This window comes from Coffea eugenioides, chromosome 6 (genome assembly GCF_003713205.1).
Source record: "Coffea eugenioides isolate CCC68of chromosome 6, Ceug_1.0, whole genome shotgun sequence".
NCBI lineage: Eukaryota > Viridiplantae > Streptophyta > Magnoliopsida > Gentianales > Rubiaceae > Coffea > Coffea eugenioides.
In genome coordinates, this window is record NC_040040.1 from 31,324,603 (window position 1) to 31,344,364 (window position 19,762).

The 19,762-nt window shown below is 34.1% G+C and overlaps 1 protein-coding gene and 1 pseudogene across 1 annotated transcript; one reads left to right on the forward strand and one right to left on the reverse strand.

Moving 5' to 3' along the window:
* Window positions 1-347: 347 nt before the first annotated feature.
* LOC113775526 (probable E3 ubiquitin-protein ligase RHC1A) lies at window positions 348-2,382 on the forward strand. Its single transcript, XM_027320446.1, has 2 exons — window positions 348-524; window positions 1,237-2,382. Exon 2 carries the CDS (start codon window positions 1,318-1,320, stop codon window positions 2,203-2,205), a length of 888 nt encoding a protein of 295 aa, XP_027176247.1. The 5' UTR covers window positions 348-524; window positions 1,237-1,317; the 3' UTR covers window positions 2,206-2,382.
* A 1,817-nt stretch (window positions 2,383-4,199) lies between these two features.
* Window positions 4,200-9,259, reverse strand: LOC113776035 (annotated as a pseudogene).
* Window positions 9,260-19,762: the final 10,503 nt, after the last annotated feature.

Genomic DNA, 19,762 nt, shown 5'->3' on the forward strand with positions numbered 1-19,762 from the left:
CTCTAACCTAACATAGAGAGAGACACTAATGCAATTCACACCAAAAAGAAATAGTAAGAAATAACTAACAAAAAAAACCCTAATTTTTTCTCCTTGGCCTTGAGGGAAATTATGTGCTAATTAATTTGGACAGGGAAGGATAAAGATAGATGGATTGCAGAATTGATAAGGACTCAAAAAGAGTAGCCCATGACATGAATAATGAGTCACGTGCTGCCCAATCCTACCCGGCCTCCCTTGATTCCATTTCCCATACGATGCTAGAGCAAGCTGACAGACAAGGGACAGCATGCAACATTGTTATATTGCACCTCTCACCACTCTCGTATTTTAACCAACGCCACATTATGACACTGTTGCACTCGCACTCCTCCTTACTCCTTAGTCTGACACCTCACTCACTTTCTCTCTTTCTCTCTCACACACCACACACACTCACTCACTCACTCACTCTTCCTCTACAATTACAAGAATTTTGTTTGTGGGTTTTTTGTTTTCGTGCCATTTGAGCCATTGGATCAGAGGTATGACGCTTCTCCAGCACCTTCCTCTAGCATTTAGCTTTTTTAATACGGTGCCATCCTTTTTTTTATATCTTTTTTGTTCTTTTATCTTTTTCTCCTTTCTTGATGTGCTTATTCTGATGAATTTGACTTGTTGATTAGTGCATTTCCTTCAATTGGTGAAATGGGATGCTGATTATTTGGTTGATTTGGTTTTTATGGCTCCACTTATTGAAATTCTGATCATTGTCGATGAAAAAAGTTGTTTCTATTTTTTATTCATCCTTATTTTTAGTCTTTCTTACTGAATCTGTTTTCTTGGTTGTGTTTTGGAAGCTTGCTTGTGTAGTCTGTTTCTTCACAAAGTAGTCAGTAGCTTTGGATTTTTTTATCTTCTCTCTATGGGTTATATTGGAAGTAAGATCTGATAGTATGAAATCAAGGCAGCATTAGTGAGTAAATTTATAAATCTGGGTTCTTGTTTCTTTGATATGATTTACATGAAGTTGGATTATCCTTTCGCTTAGTTGACCATTCTTTTCTGGGCATTGAGATTTTTGCATTTAGCTTTGATTGGATTATTTGACTGCAAAATGTGAAAAACTATACTTGTGGCACTCTGGCTACAATGGATCTTACTAACTTTTTATTGATTGAATGCCCAAAAAAAAAAAAACAATTTTTGTAATGATTACAATAAGAGTTCTAATAGATGCTTTTGTATTTTCAATAGGGATTATGTTGGCTTATTAGTCAGAGAAGGGGAATTTTAGTAGCATAAGTGGGTGGAGTTAGGAGCTTGGGAGACGGAGAGATGTCAAGTGACAGAAACACCCACTGGTGTTATACTTGTAGGCAGCCTGTTGAAATTCGAAGACAAAATGCAGTTTGCTCGAATTGTTTTGGAGGCTTTATTCAAGAGCTTGATGAGATTCTGACTATGAACTTGGAAGATCAAAATCACAGGCCAAGATTTATCGAAGCTGTATCAAATTTTTTGAGGCAGCAAACATCAGTTAGAGGCAATAATAGAGGGCGAACAGATTGGGGAACTGACCATGGTAGTATTTGGAATCCATTGCTGATTTTTAGTGGCGACATGCCCGTTAGGTTGCCAGGCAATGGTGGACTTGTAGAGTTCCTTAATGATGCTTTGGGGTTCAGGCAAGAAAATGGTGGTGATTATTTCGTTGGCCCAGGAGTGGAAGAGTTCTTTGAGCACCTTACAAGCAGTGATCAACGTGTGCCTCCTCCAGCTTCAAGATCCTGCATAGATGCCCTTCCTACCGTCAAGATTTCCAAGAAGGATGTTCGCTCTGATTCTCATTGTCCCGTTTGCAAAGAGAAATTTGAGTTAGGCTCTCATGCTAGAAAGTTACCTTGCAAACATTTGTATCACTCAGATTGCATTGTCCCATGGCTAGAACAACGCAGTTCATGCCCTGTTTGTCGGCAAGAGCTAACATCAGAGCAGAGAAATCAGAACTCTAGAGGACAAAACCGAAGCAGCAGTAGGAGGTTTAGTGGAAGGGAAGGCAGAAGTGAGAATCCAGAAAGACGTAGGCCATGGTCCTTCTTGTGGCCTTTTGGCTCATCTCACTCACAGCGTCGACGTAATGGGACAGCTGAAACGAGCTCCGTGGCAGTACCCAATCATCAGGATTATCACTATACAGAGTATTCTAATTGGCCTTTTGAATAATAAGCTCCGTTAGTTGAGTTTCTGTTTAGTTTTTTCAGATATTCTTTTTCACCATAATGTTCATTCACTTGTCGAACAAAGCTGATTTCCTTGTAACAAAGGGAGTGCTTAACAATTGAGTGATGTGTTCAAATTTGTGCTATAAAGATTATTGAGTTCTTTACAACTGCTCTTCAATTTATGCTTTATTTCTCTGGAATATTCACCGTTCGGCCTGTTGTTATTTTCTCTTGTTTTCTATGCCTTTCGGTTTTTGTCATCTTATTGGCAACTGACAAGCTAGTTCTGATATGTTTGGAGCTTGCCTAGGATCCTTTCATTTCTTGCTCAGAGTAGCGGCTTTTTTTATTATTTTTCGTCCCCATTCGGCATCTTATTCAGAACTGACAAATCAATTCTCATGTATTATTAGCTTGTCTGAGGTCCTTTCATTATTTGCAAAGCTACAACATGTTTTGCTGTTTAAAATATATTTAGAGTGTTCTTGCACCAAGCACGGCCAAATTTAGTTTCTGGTGGCTCGGGCATCCAAATATTTCAGTAACACATTCATTTTTTTTGTTATTAGGAATACAGATAAAGATAAGTCACAGTACACAGGAGTATATTTTGTGCCTAGTGAGTCCTATGTTGCTCACTATGACTTCCAAAATTATGCACTCTTTGAAGGAAGGAAACGTTGGCAGGATTTTCTCATTATTAATAAATGACGGCACGTCAAGAGCTCTTTCTTCAATCCCTAGTGCCTTTATAATAGTTCCAGTCTTCAGGACTTGAAGTATGCGATTCAGCATCAGTCTCAGTTTATTTCCTACTTGTTATTACTACCTTTAGAGCCATTTCCAAATAACGACGCTTCTGTTAGTTTCACATTCATTATAGTACTAGGCTTATACAAGAAGAAAAAACGTATCAAAACACTCCCCTAAATCTTTGGAAACAACAGTCTTAATACCCTCAAACTGCCACAGCGTTGTGCAAATAAAAGCCCAAGTCTAACCAGAAAATCAAGAGAGAACCTACCTTTTAGAGCCGAAACTTGATTAATAGTTGCCAATCAATCTTCAAGAAGAGAAACTTGATTAGTAGTTGTCAATCAATCTTCATGGTGCTGGGATGCATGAAATCCAAATTCCACTTCAACTATAAGCTCCCACATTCAACATCTCACTGCAGCCTCACACTCTCACAGCCACCATGAAACACATAAGTAAATAAGCACAAGCATAACTGACCAACAAAGCAAAAAGCTCAGTTCTGAACATAGAAGAAGCCAGGAGAAAAAACAAAGCAAGCGAAGAGCCCAAGGCAAAGTTGACTTGGGTAGTTTTGTAAACCCCAAAAGGATTGAAAATTGTCCTGTCTTGCATACATTAAAACACGCTATCTTTTTAGCCCTTACAATACACGTCTTTGAAGCACAAGGTGGTGTTTCCCTTCCTATTACAGGGCTGTGAAAGGATATAGCCATCTTCAGCATCAAAATAAGTGTTAGATACCTCAAATTATCCAAACATTGACAACGTTTAGCTCGTACATCTCAAAGGTTGACAAAGTGTCAATGTTACCATGAACGTCTCAAGGTGCCTTTTCCTTCCAAAAAGCAAAATAAAAACGTTCAAGTGGACTATGATATTTGGCACCTATAGAGCAGAAGCAACACACCCATACCAAAAAAAAAAAAAGGTTAGAGACCTCCACAGGTACCTGACTAAACTACAAAACACAAAGCAACCAACTAACTTCAAACCTATACATTCTCACTCAAATCTTCACATACCAAATTTCACTATCTCAAAAGTTGCTAAGAACAACAAGAATCCATATGCAACCTCAATTTAAAATAAATGAATCGTGTGTGTGTGTGTGTGTATATATGATGTCGTTCAGAACACCAGCAATCAGTTAGTTACAAGACTCTCACGAGTGCATTGCATCAATAGAAGATTTAGGATCTCTAATTGCCATAGCATTTTCTATTATTTCCCTGCATCATTGTATTGAAATTGAAACCCTATAACCAATACAAGAGAAGCTAGACACTGAGGCCATAGCCACTCTCATCCAGCCATTACATCATCATAAATTGCATGGCACTTTTCTAATATTGGTAAAATTCAAAACCATCGTATAAATAAGCTCAAACATATGAGAGGAGTTAAAAAGAATTCAATGCAAAACATCTACAATCACAAAACCACAACAATCTAAAACATGACAATACAAATTCTACCCTCATTAGTCTTAAGAGACTCTGTGAAGAGCTTCTTAGTTTGTAAGTTCCATAATGGCAGTCACAATATCACCATCTGCAGCCTTGAGAGTTTTAACAGCCTTTGCCCCTGAAACACCTACTTGAGTCATTACCAGTTCTATGTCCTTGGGTTCTACACCAATTTCATCTACATCTTCATCATCCTAAGCTCCACTTGATGGTTCAGGCTTGGAAATCACGTTGCTGAGATTACGAGCCTTGAACTGCTCTGCAGCTTGAGTTTGCAATTGTGAGTTCAAATCTTCAATCTTGGCTTCGCCAAATATAACATATGTGTCTGAAGTTGGACTCTTGAAAACATCTGGTTTTGAGATAACAAATAGAATCTGAAATATAAATAATGTCACATATTCACAAAAAACGTCATAGCTGTTCAGAAAAATGTCACCGAATTTGGAATAGTAATCATTTACAAATAACTATTCAGTAAAATTTATAAATAATCTAAATTAACTGACATTCTTGCTCTTCTTAACAGTGACCCGGCTGACACTCGAGATGGCCTTTATCTCAAGCTTTAGCATTGCCTTTCGACTTTTCTTTTCGCTTCTACTCTATTTTGATCTTCCACTACCATCTTCTTGTCCTATCAACAGGCAGTATGATGTCATTTATAAAGTGTATAGTTTTAGAAATTTCTAGATATAAAGAACATATTGTAACTATTTTCCAAAGCAGTGAATTGCCACATGAAAAAATTATGTGTTTATGCTCATTATTGCAAGAAATGAATGATGTCTAGTTGGTGCAATCATCAAAATGTAGTATCCGTCTGAGCTAGATACACACTTTTTACATTGATTTGTATACTATGTGAGTTAGAAGCTTCGAAAAGCTTAATCTTTCATATGAAACCAATAAAAACTTGAGACAATTTCAGAAAGGCAAAAAGGAAAGAGGAGAAACAAAGACATAGTGTCTCAAGTTGCAGCTAATTGATATGCATATAGCTAGGAAAGTTGGTTTCAATATCAAAGTTTCTCTACTCTGCGTGAGTAATTAACTTGAGACAAGGTATTGCAAAAGAATAATAGAAAATAAATTTGGATGTCATCAATGGAAGAAAATGACATTAACATGAAGATTTCCAATATCACAAATGCTTACCATCTGGTTTTGCGAAATTACATCCTGTTAAAATTGATGGGGTAAGAGTATCAATTGTATAAGTGATTTTTCCCTTGCACCCCTGAACTCTCAATATAATTTTTAATTGGTAAAAGCTAATCATCTGACAATGAGCCAAATTACCTTCGCAACCACAAAACCAAAAATTAGCACACTTGCTCTATCCCCCTTTTCTTCTTCCATTTTTTTTTCTTTATCACTTCTTCAATCTTCTTTTCTTCTTCCTAGTAGCTTAAGGCAATCACCAGCATAGGCACAGCAGTTGCTGTTGGGCACCCCAGCTACTTGTCCTGGATGATATACAGAAATGACATACTTCTTGTCTAGACTCATTTTAGACAAAGCTCCCAAGGAAAAATAAATGATAAAAACTCTCCACCACCATAATACAGCCTAGTAACCCCCTCAACACCATGTCACCACTACTCAAGATTTAAAATCACTAAAAGTAAAGTCTTTCTCATACAAAATCAAGCTTGAAATCCATCACTCTTGCTTTCCAAATAGCATAAACACCACATTGCCAGCAAAGAAATCTACATTCCGACAGCGTAGACAAAAACAACTAACAACACTCTGACAAAATCGACAAGACTACATCAATAGTTTCTTGAACAACATGAGCAAAAACATACCACTATCATTAAAACAGAAACAAGTGTCATGGGGAAAAATAGAGCTTGATATAAGCAACTGGCACAGAGTTTGATGGACAACTGGGAAGAGAGGAAGAAGAAGTACAAGGTCGCCATTAAATTAATGACCATTCAATGGGGAAAGAGAGAGCTTGATATGGGCAACTGTCACAGGGTTTGATGGACAACTAGGAAGAGAGGAAGAAGAAGTACTAGGTCGCCATTAAACTAATGACCATTCAATGGCCTGGAGCAGTGATAAAGGAGGAAGCAAAAGGCAAATAAAAATAAAAGGGGCCAAAAGAAAGGAGAAATGCATAATAGGAGCAAAGAGATGAGAGAGATTAAGAGAAGGGCAACGCTAGAAAATTAAAACGGAAGGGGCCAAAAAAGAGGAGAAATGTATAATAGAAGCAAGGAGAGGACATAGATTAAGAGAAGGACGACGCTAGAACTAGGGTAGGGAACGAAAGCCAGAGGTGGTAGGAGAAACCATGTGGGAAACTTGGGTGAACATTGAATTTAGGAAGAATAGAGAGAGGAGGGAATGAGGAATGAAAATGACCATTAAAGTAACGGACAGGTAGTAGAAGGATGGAGAGGAACTCATTTTAACTTTTGTCATACTTATAAAAGGGTAAAACATATTTTTCTTACATCATAAAGATAATGTTCAATTACAACGAAGTTAAATAGAAGTGAAGCCAAGGGGTTGTAACATCTCCTACCGCAGATCCAAGCCAATCAGCATATCCTTTTGAATCAGAAATAATATTCTTTTACGTATGCAAATTTTACAGGAAGTTGCTGCATTTTACACTGTAAACAATTCATTCATTAATGTGAAAATAATTCTATTACCAATAACAAAATTTATTGCACCAATCGGACATGACAGTTAAGATTCATGAGAAAACTTTTACAAGTAAAAATCTTTCAACAATTGTATTTCTCCAATTGAATAGTCTATACTAGGGACATCCTAAGCAAATTGAAAAATATAGAGACTACAACAAAGGCATCAAGTTTCCACAAAAGGGTCAAAGTTAGTGCAAAAGGTTCTATATCACACAGAATATGCAAAGTACCTTCAACATCATCATCATCTTTGTCATCATCATCTTCTTCTTCATTCTCATCATCATCGTCCTCAACCACAGGTTCCTCAGGCTGTAAAAAAGCATAGTCATTAAATAATATGTCAGGAATACTGCAGAGCTATTCAATCAAATGCCAACAATTGACTTTGTTTTAGGCATGATGTAGCTTAATGAACAAGGGGAAATGCTAGGAGAAGTAAGATTTTAGCCAACAACAAGACAGGAACAAAAGAATTTGAATGGCAGATTAACCACATTGAAAAGATCTTGACCAGTCTCTTGTATTTCTATTGACAACATGATACCGCAAAATCAAAACCATACAAGAGAAGAAGGAAGGAATGCATCAAAGGCACCAATTTGTTAATTGGGTTCCAGGGGTCAAGTATCCAGTTGTTTGTTGACTTTGAAGGAGTTTAATGCAGCCTTGAATGAAGTCTGTTATTGACACTTATAAGTTACATCTACAAATTGAAATGAATCTAGTACCCATTCTTTCATTTCACCTAGTCACATAACCTAAAACTGCTATCAAGGGACAAACTCTAAAGCTCAAATGGGCCAGTGAACCACAAAGTAACATCTGCTAAAGGCATTGTAGCAGGTAATTTCCACCTAGTTGGAGATGCATTAAACGAAGTATTGAACCATCACTTCAAATCTTTAGTAGCAAAAAAAATTATTTCAATAAACACAAGGCAGAACAGGAACTAAATCGACTTAGTGATACCAAGCATAATTGCCTATCAATAAATTAGATATTTTGCATCATTTGGGCACATGCGAGATACTTGCAGACAACAATATCTTAAAAAGTGCAAGCCTTGACTAGACTAATTACCAACCTTAAAGTACTTAGAAGTCAGTGACTGCAGTATGTCACCATGGTGTGCTACACAGCTAAAATTAGGAAAATCCTTTGATAAGTCACTCTGAAAAGTTATTAAATTACTAAATTGCAAGCCAACGTTAACAAAAGTAAAGTCCTTCTCAACTAATTATTGCCAAGTACCATACTTCTATGAGCAATGGAGGACATGGAAAATGCATCCTGAATTGTTCATTATGGATAGTTGCATTCCTCTCAAAAAGTCATCCAAATTACATAGTTGTTACTTTAGAAGAGCTCCTTCATTTCTACCTGAAACAACAAGGAGTTGCTATCAACAGGTTCTTTATAAAGCCAATGGCAATTCCATAATCAATTTTCAAAAAGGTTATTTCATTTTAGCCAATAGTTTCATGGTCATGGAAACTCCAAGTGCAGTTCCACATGCACAAGATTGAAAAAAAAAAAAAATTTCCATTCAAGAGATTGCACCTTTTTGCCTAATAGTCTTTTTTACAATCACTTATTAAAAAACAATTTAAAAACTTGGCTCCAGTATTATTCATTAACCAGCCTTCATTTTCAACACATCTTTTGGATTTGAAGTATACATCCTATTCAATCAGTAGCCACAAAACACCAAGAGAGGCTATATCTTTGCATTCTAATTGAATATAAAAGTGTTCATTCTCGTTCATATCTCAATTCCTTTCATCAAAATTGATCAGTTTCCATCAAAATATACGAAACCACAGACCAGTTAACCCCCAATACTAACACAAATTTGTCTCCTAAATATAACTATACCTCAACTTTCATTGATCACTCTGGAGAAACACACACACACATACATAAGCCAAAAGATACATTGAACTAAAAATAATGAATTTTTGTGCAACTGAAGGAGCAAATAGATAACTAGTTTCCTTAAAAAAATTATAGATAGTAAGAATTTATACCAAAATAAATCAACAGATATAAGAGAGATTAAGATTACATCAATTTTTTGTTGCTCGAGATAGCAGCCAAGAGTTCTTCCTGAGTCTGAGCAGTCATGCTGTCGGAGAGGATGTGTCGTTTGTGTGTGTTTTAGACAGGATTTGGGGTGACAGAATATAAACCCTGAAAGAACCCTAAATACTAGTAGTAGAAAATTTTGGCTTATTTGCAATTTGTATCCTCAAACTAACTGACTTTCGATTTGTAGCCCTAATTTATCAATTTTCATAATTTAGTGAGAGTTGTAATATCGCCTTGTAGGACGTTGCTCTAATTAGCTGAGAACCAATAGAGTTCAAAGAGTTATCTTTGAATTTAAAAACATAAATAGCTCTAGATGGATAAGGATGTTTTTAGATTACAAAATTTAAAACCTTTTCATACTAAAACAATAGAAGCATCAATAATCCTCAACTTAATTGAACAATGCATCATTTATTGAACATATAAGGTATTAAAGTATTAAAACTAACCGTTCAAGAGAGTATAATAGATAATAGATAATAGTTCAAGAGAGTATTACAATTAACACTAAATTTGAGATGGGATTGAAAGGTGTCAACAATTACTCTGGTCTTGAACTTATATGAGTCAAACTAGAGCTCTTTAAAAATACAATCAACTCTAGGTTAGACTTATTATTGGGAGCTCGTCAAGGTCAAGTTCAAGTAGTGTCATTTTTAGATTAGCAAACTCGAGTACGATACTATTCAAATTTATTTCGGCTCATTTACCCCATACTTTAGTCAAAAGTATTTTAAATTTGAGAATATATATTAATAAAGAACTTTGGCTCCTAAGTATATAAAAAATAAAGAGTTATGGTAATGGGGGATGTGACAGCCCCACCTCACCCTAAGGCGAACCAAAGGGTTCGGCGGACCGCCTGCCCAACTCTCGCCGGGACTACGGATCGGGAACAAATGTAAACCCTACCAACCGCTCAAAGGAACTTCGAGAAGATAAACATTTAGAACCCAGTTGAGCCGAACTAAGAGATATAATCAATCTTTGGTACAACGGTCCCACGTAAAAAAAATCAAAACGAAATGGAAGTGCCGCCAGGACTACTAAGCTAATCACATCTGAAAAACTTGTTCCGAAAGATAATACAGTGCTCGAGCGCTACAACGACCGTTAAAAGAAACGAAACGAGGAACGAAAACAAGCCGCGGATGAACAGTGACTGCCACGTCACAATCCGGCCGCAACCCAATCGAATACAGATAACGTTATATAACTCTAGAGAATAAACATTTCCAAACCAAATATAATGCATGAACATGATTAAACAGTTTTATATACATACGTTTGTAATTTACAAATCAAAAGGAAAATATTTGGATCAAGGTACATTTAGGGTTTTCCAACTCCCGAGGAGCTATACAAAAGAGTATTTATACTAGCTCATTTCATTCTTCAAAATGATCATTGGTCCAAAAGATGGTCCCCTGTAAGGAAAACAAGGATAACGGAACGGGGTGAGCTAGAAGCTCAATGAGGTACCAAAAGTATAACCAGTAGAAATCATGAGAAAACACTTTTAAGGCACATATACACATCAAATAAGAGAAATGAACGAACACCACAATTTAAAGGATACAAGTGGCTCTCAGGAGCCAAATCCTCCAACACTCCCAAAATTTGGACAGCATATCCCCTACATTTCCTTACTTTTCCATCCTACAAGCAACACCAATTCATCTCAAATCAACCACATACACATCATAGACTATAAAATACACCTTTCGGCACAAGAAGCACAACTGAAGCTACACTTATCGGATTGAAACGAATCTTATGGTGTTTCGAAACCAAAACATATACCTACATTTCTTATGAAGACCTCCAAAGCCAAATCATGCATTTTCATAGTCAAAAATGGAAATCCCCACGAAAACAGAAATCTGTCCGCGAAATAGGGCTCATGGGCAGTCAAGGGTATTTTGGTCATTTTATATGCTACAGTGCTCGGATCGAGTTGAAATTTTGTAGGCAGCTAGTTAACACCATTTGCTACAACTTTTATGTTTTAACCTAACCCTGATTCGGCCTCTAACATGCACGAATAAAGCCGGTCAGAACAGGGCAAATTGAAACCCTAAAACTGAAATTTCCGCACAAAACTGAAATTTTCCGCAAACAACCACAACTAACATATAAAAGCTTCATTTTACACCATATCAAGCCATCATTCATGACCAACCAATAACTATCATATAAAATCAGAAAAATCACCAATAAAATCTGAAATTTAACTAACTCTACCTCAAATCACAAAATCTTCCATAAAATAGCATATTTAGCCACTACAAACTACTAATTTACCATTATTAGGAACAAAAGTGAGTTTCCAAGCAAAATACCTTGACACCTCAAGAAAGGTAGTAGCTTAGGGGTTCCTCCTCCAAAACAACTCCACCAATACCTTGAAACTCCCTTAGCAAGTCACTTTTGTGGACAAATTCAAGATTTAATCGGTTGGATTTCAAGATATAAGCAAGAAATGGAAGATAAAAGTTGGAGTTTTCTCTCTTTTCTTTCCTTAAGAGGTTCGGCCAAGATGGAGCGAATGAAGATGATTTTTGAGTCAAATTTGATATTTAGTAAAGTTGGGGAATAGTAGTCAAAGTCCACCCTCCATTGGTTTCATGACACTTGACCCTATTAGTGTTTGATCTAATCCTCTTATCTTCCAATGGTTAAGCTATCTAACTAACCTCTAATTGTTTCCTAGCACCTTGTAAAATAATATCTCTTAATACAAAAATTCAATTAATCGCCAAAAATTTTATTGTACTAAGCGCACTAGCGGGTCTCACGCCTCTAATGCACTTCAAATTGAACGTACACTAACTTATATCAGAAAAATGATTTAAAAACTGTACTTACTTATAAAATATATAGAAAATGTAGTATTTTAAAGGAAAGTAATAAAAATATAGGCAAAGAAATGAAATAATACCCGTAAAATGTGAAAATTTTCAGGTTCTCACAGGGGAAGGGTGAAAAAGAAAAAATCTATGACTGTTGGATGGAAAGGGGAAGGGTGGGAAGGTAAAGGAAAAAAAACTATGGGCCCTAAGTACACTTAAGATGGAGTAAAGATCGAAACATCATATAGTTATTTTAGTTAAGAAAATTTTTCTTGAAAGTGTACAATTTTAATTAAGAAATTACAAAGAGTAATGATGCAATATAACAAAGAACTGTGGCTCACTTAGGTTGGGTTTCTAATTTCTGATTGACTCGAATCAAGATAAAAGCCATCATGTGTTTATCATCTTTTTAATATTACAATTTCTATTAGGTAGCCATGTTTGGTATTCCCCTGTTTGGTATGCTGAAAAAGCCTGGAATGGAAAGGCCTTTCCAACTTATCGATTCTATTCCAATGTATGGTATGTAACTATTTTGTTGAAAAGGCCTTTTTCTTCTGAAAAACCTATTCTAACATTTTCCTGGAATCCCATCCCTCACCCAAAAAAAAAATATATATATATATATATATATATATATGTATATAGGGAAAGCTCAATCCCACTCTGTCCAAGAAACACCTAAATTATAGTAAGTAATGCTTAAACTATAGGGGTCAAATTTACCTTTCCATACATCTCTACCTTCTATATACGTGTCAAGTTAGGTTATTTTGTAAGTTAATAATGTTTCTCATTTTTTAGTCATAAATGATTTTAATTCTATTAACTATTGACATTTTTTTCTCTTTTGTTAACATCTTTTAGTTTACAAAATTGGATTATGTGATGACATTTGTCAATATCTACCAAAAAAGAAGAAGGAAAAGAAGAAAAACACTACTAGGCCATCTGCTAAGTCACAAGAATATTTTTTATTCATAAATAGAAGCGAATCAAGAGAACATAAGACTTGATATAAATACAGTTTTAACATTTAGTTTGGCTAAATTAGTAATAAACTATTATAATATTATGTTATTAGAAAGTTATTTTTATTATTATTAAGTCATATATCTCTAAATCAACTCTTGTTTGGTTGTGTAGTTGCAAATCAAACTCACAAAAAAACTACGAATTTAACCTAGGATGCTAGTGCAGAACAAAATGAAAGAAGAAATGTTTCATGTCATATTTAGAGCAACTAAGTCAACATAATAATTTTTCATTCTATTTGACCTTCTCAATATGATTATATTAAACGTTGGAAAAGAAAAACACATTTCATTCTAACTTCGGGTCTCTAACACTGGAATGATAGATAGTTTCTCATCCATTCTGATAGGAAAAAAATTCTAGTTAGAAAGACATTCCATTATGAACCTTTACTACATATCAAATTTGGGAGGGGGGGAGAATTAGCAACATATCGTGAATATAGTAATTGGTTCGTGGAAAGATTCTATTATCTAAACCAGCCTCACTTGTGTATTTTGAACCATAATTGATCCATGGTCATACAATACCTAGTCATGTTGATTTGGAATCTTTACGTCCCTCAGTTAAGAAAGAAAAAAGTCATATTTTGATAATTAACGATTGGGAATAAACTATAAGTCTAACTATCTCATCGTAAGTCCATACTAATAGGAGCAAACCATCACCAAATCACCATTTCTCACAGATTCAGAATAAACAAGTGTTCAAAACAGCATCCCTTCACCCTAAAAAATTTACAAGTTTAACAAAGCTAACAACTCCTTCATAAAAAAAAAAAAGAGACAAAATTATAAAGCTAATAACCTAATATCATGAACATGATATTAGATCATCATTATTTCAAGTATGGGCTTTCAAAGAAAGAAACTTAGGTCCTACAATATCAGTTTTTATCTATAATGGTCAAAATTGCTAATCTATCCTTGCCATATGGACTGTGTTAGCATTCACAGACAGTATTTTAATAAAATAGTCAAATTTTCAATTAAATGTATAAGTTATATAGGTTACATAGAACAAATTGGTAGCGATTTTTGAGTTGTATTGGTGTTTAAATGATTTTCTTTGGCTGAGGTTTTATTATATTAGATTATGAGTTTTCAATTTCAATAAGTTTTGTAACCTAAAATTCTAATTAGAATAGCCAATAATTTTTAGCATTTATTTAGTGTATTGGTAGTGTAAGTTATGTTTAGCTAACTTTTCATCGCCAATAAATATGTATAGCCGAAATAGAAAAATTATACTACAAATATGTTATGATAGGTACAATTCATAAGAGAAAACTGTTCTATTATTTTTTATTTCATAGTTAGGCAAGAAAAAGAAGGTACTTGTAGCGATATACTTTCTTAGCTCTGCAAATTAAAGAAAGTGACAAGAAGTATGGTTGGATTGTTATATTCTCGAGATGAAAACTAGAGAACCTTCAACACCAGAGTTAATTCTTCCATAGAGGTTTGAATCATCTCAAAAATCAAGATATCCATGTCTCAATCCTTCACACTTGAGTAATATTTTATTGTTATTGTCTAACTTTTTTCTATTTAATATTTAGCCTTTTGTTCTAGCTGAACAATAATTTTAAAGTGATTCACATCAAGATGGTGGAGTTGAAAAGTTCTCTTCTATCTTAATTTGATGAAGGTAACCTACAATGTAATGGAGAAAATTCTAAGAAAGTCTCAACCAATGAGAAGAACGATGAGGAAAAGAAAACTCATGAAGAAAAAAAATCAAGAAATAGGAAAATGATGAATTCCATTACAAGACTATTTATCAAATTGTCTTTTTGATGAGTTTTGTGATTTTTATCAGAACTCCTATCCTTCTACTAAAAAAATTTGGAGAGTTTTGCATAAAATATATGATATTAAAGAAGCAAGTGCAAAGAAATATGTTGCAAGCACCTATTTCAAATTTCAAATCGTGAATGACAAATCGGTGGTAGTTCAAACTCTTGAACTCCAAATGATTTTGCATAAGTTAAGGTTCGAAGGAATTCAAATTGATAAACAACTTCAAGTTGCTGCAATAGTGGACAAGCTTCCACCATTTTAGAAGGAATTCTAAAGGAGTTTGTGTCACAAGCAAAAGGAGTTTCTTTTGGAAAGTCTCATCACCTGCCTATGGATTGTAGAAAAAATTATAAACCAAAATACCAAAGGTAGGCAAAATGGTAATGAAAATAATACTGCCAAAGTAAATCCCATTGCTTCCAACAACATATCCAACAAGAAGAATGCCAAAAATAATGCCCAAATAAAACCAAAGAAAAAGAATATGAAATGTAGGCATAAGAACCATTACTCAAACCAGCATAGAAATAATTTCTATTACAAAAACTAAAGCTAAGGAACCTCTTTCAAATTTGCTACTTTTCCAATTTATCAGTATTTTGTGTGTGGAAAGCAAAGACATTTTGTTAAAGCATACAGATACCGAAAATGTGGGGCTATGCCACACACTAACGTTATGGAAAAGTCATTTGTGCCCATGATTGTAGAAGTCAACATATTTGGAGGTTCCGATGGTTTATGGGTAGGCACAAGTGCTCTTAAACATGTGTTCTTTGACCACGATTGTTTCAAAAGTTACACACCGATTGAAAAGAAAAGCAAGTTATGCTTAGTGGCTCTCATACTATTAAAGTTTTAGGTGTTGGTGTAGTTGAACTAAATTTTATTTTTGACCAAATAATTCTTAAGGATGTGCTTCACACACATTAAATGAGAAAAAATTTGGATTTCTTCTATATAAGGTCGGCTTCAATTAAATTATTAAGTCTGATATTTGTGTGATTATAAAATGGTGCTTTTATTGGTAAAGGATATGCATGTGATAACATGTTAAGTTAAATGTTGTGAACATCAACAAAGCTCCTTCAAGTTTTGTTTACATGCTTTTTCTTTGTGGATTTTTGGCATGCACCACCATGTCATATAAATAGCAAGTAAAAAGTCTAAATAATCTTTGTTTGATATCATGAATTCGAAAAATGTGAGTCTTGTAGTAAGACAAATCACAAAGAAATCTCCTAAAAGTGTTAAAAGAAACTCTCAACCCCTATATTTAATTCATAAGACTTGTGTGAATTTGAAAGAATTTTAAACCGTGGTGGTAAAAAGTACTTTGTGACTTTTATTGATGTTTTTTAAAAAGTATACTTGTATTTCCTTGCTTAAAAACAAGAGTGATGTTTTTGAAGTCTACATCAAAGAAGTGGAAAATCAATTTGATAGAAAAATCAAGAGATTTAGAAGTGATAGAGGTAAAGAAAATGAATCGCTTGACTTTAATTCATATATTCAATTATTAGGGATAATTCATGAAACTACATCTCCTTGCTTACTATCTTCTAATGGGGTAGCAGAACGAAAAAATAGAATTTTAATTAATTTGACTAATACTATGGTTGTTAGTTCTAATGACAATCTAATCCTTGGTGAAGCAATTTTGACTACTTGTTATATTTTAAATAGAATATCTCATAAATATACTAAAGTAACTCCTTTTGGGTTGTGGAAATATTATAAGCCTAATTTAAATTATTTAAAAGTTTGGGATTACTTAGCTTATGTATGATTAAATGATCCTAAAAGACTAAAATTAGGTGCTAGAGCTTCTACATATGTTTTTGTTGGCTATTCTTTATCAAGTAATGCCTATAGATACTTAGATTTGGAAAATAATATGGTGATTGAATTTTTAGACGCTATTTTTCATGAAGATAAATTCCTTTATGTGTCTAGAAATAGTAAGGGTCAAAAAATCAATAACGATAATACATATGTCAATATCTTCTATGGAAAACCAAAAGATGGATGATATTGAGCCTAGAAGAAGTAAAAGAATTAAAATAGAAAATCATTATGGTCAAGATTATTATGTTTATAATTTGGAAGAAATTTCTAATTCCATTGAAGAGGTTTTATCATCTCTTGACTCAACTTTTTGGTGAGAAGTTATTAATGATGAGATTGATTTTTTTTAATAAGATTTACAAATTAGTAGATTCACCATCTAGTTGTAAAATTATTGGCTATAAATGGGTTCTTAAAAAATACATCGATCAATTGCTAAAATTTTCAAACAAAAAGAGGATAATGATTTCTTTCATACTTTTTCTCTTGTTTCAAGAATAGTATCAATATGATTTTTAATTGCTATATAATTTAGTTATTGACCAAATGGATATACAAACATCTTTTTTAAATAGTGATTTAGATGAAGATATATGTGTGTGTGTGTGTATTTATGTATATATGTATATATGAGCCAACTAGAAGGATTTGTTATCTCTGATCAAGAAAATAAAGTGCGTAAAATTCAATAAATTCTCGTATAACCTAAGACAAGCTCATAAGTAGTGGTATGATCTAAATGTAATTAAATGGTTTTAAATGTAGTGAATGTGATAAATGTTTATATGCTAAAAACATTGATGATCTACATGAAATTATTTGCTTAGATGATTTGTTAATGTTTGGCTCCAACGTAAGTATTGTTGAGAAAATAAAAATATTTCTAAAAAACCCTTTTATCATGAAAGACTTGTGTAAAGCTAATATTATGCTTGGAATAAATTTTTTAAATTGAATAATGGTATTCTTTTGGATCAAACACATTATGTTGAAAATTTGTTACAGAAATATAACTATGGTGATATTAAATATGAAAATGGGCCCTTTGATCTTAATGCTCATTTGTTTTCTACTAAAAATGACAATGACGTATGTGACCAAACGATTATGCTAGTATAATTGGAAGTTTACGTTATGCAACTAACTGCACATGATTTGATATAACATATGCTATAGGAGTACTTAAAAGATTTACTAGTAAACCAAATACTATTCATTCGCATGCAATTGACCATCATATAGTTTATTCTTTGCAAATTACCCCTACTGTTAATGAAGAAATTTGTGATACAAATTGGAATATATTGCCTAGAGATTCCTTATTAACTACTAGATATATTTGTATGTTAGCTAGTGGTGCTATATCACTACAAAAAATTATTTCTTTCGTGACAAATTTTTCATGACAAGAAACCTTTTCGTTAGGAAAATCATGCTTTTTATGACAACCCGTCAAGTAAATATCCTTCAAAAGGTGCTGCTACTTTAAACGTGTTTTTCTATTTATTTCATTGTCTAAAGTTACTTTCCCCACATCAATTCGTCAGGAAAAGTTTTCATTCTCCCTCCATTTCTTTCCCACCAATTTTTTTCCCCTCTTGGACCGAAAAGGAATTTAGAAGGACATCTTGTCCTTATGACATAGACACCGGGAAATTCAAGAAGCACTTTTCCCAAATCTCTACTTTTGGAACAACAACAACAAAGTACACTTTCTCCAAATCTTCAGCTTGTCTTCATCTCCAACAACAGAGAACAACAACGAACTCCTCCGAACTTGTCTTCATCTCTTTCAACAAGAGAGACAACACGATGGTCTAAGGTGATGTAAAAATCAAATAATCCTTCAATTTTGCCTTGAATCAGCTCCCTTTCTCCGAATCCCCCTTCAATTTTGTCCTTAATTGACTGTGAAATGACGGTCCTACAGATCATCAGTTCAAGTTCGGTGTCAAATATTTTCTCTGCATAAAAATTGACTCATTTGTGATCTAAGTTTTCAGAAATTGTTTTGGAGAACCTCATTTGGCCCCTTAAAGTTTCAAATTTGATTATTTTCATTATTTTGGTTGAGAATGAGGAATTTAGTGCAAATTTGATAGGCTCCCATCTCCCTGATGTTCACAAAGGAACGGTTCTTGGAAAACTTGTTCTTGCGTGTGAAGAGTTGAGAATTCTGCACATGTACATATAAAATTGATTTGCCAGCTCGTTTTTGGCAGAATGGTGCAGCAGTCTGGTGCATCAGCTTTCGGAAAATTCAGGGTCAAGGATTGACTATTCTTGGAGGTGAGTCCTTGACAGGTTCAGTTCCCATTGGGCAGATATGACTTGTAAATTGCAAAATGAAATATTACTATATGAGCAAAATGGGTCCTATATTTTGGATTAACTCCAGAGTAGATCCAAACTTATGGTGCAATGTTCACATCTAGGTGTGCTAGACGCTTGTCTTGTGTCGAACATTTTTCCTGATTTATCCTTGTTATTTGTCTTTCAGTTTTTTGTCATACATGTGATGGGCAACCGGCTTTCAACAATTTTATCTACTACAATTTTCTTTGATTTTTCAATGTCTGAAACCTTGTTAAGGATTCATCTCTGATTGATCATTTAGTATGAGCCTTCAATGTGATGGCAGAGATACATGTTCAGTGTTTCTGGTTTGTCCTCTTGTTTTGTCATGAAAGTGTCTGAATGAAACTGGAATTTGTTTCCTATTTTTCTTCATTATTTGTTTCCTTTCATGCAGACCTTGTTCTGAAAGACAAGATTGTTGTTTATGATTTGGCTGGCCAAAGGATTGGATGGGCTAACTATGACTGTAAGTTCCCATATCAAGAGCATTTTCCAGCCGTTGGCTTGATTTTTACAGTGCCTTCTATTCATCATTTATCTGATTGGATTAAAAGGGGAAACTTGGATTAAAAGTGAAATTGTTTTCTCTGATACATATACACTTGAAATTCAGTTTTTAGTTCAAGATTCGCAGAATTTGGGAGGTTTGGGTTTTAATATGGGAATAGTCAC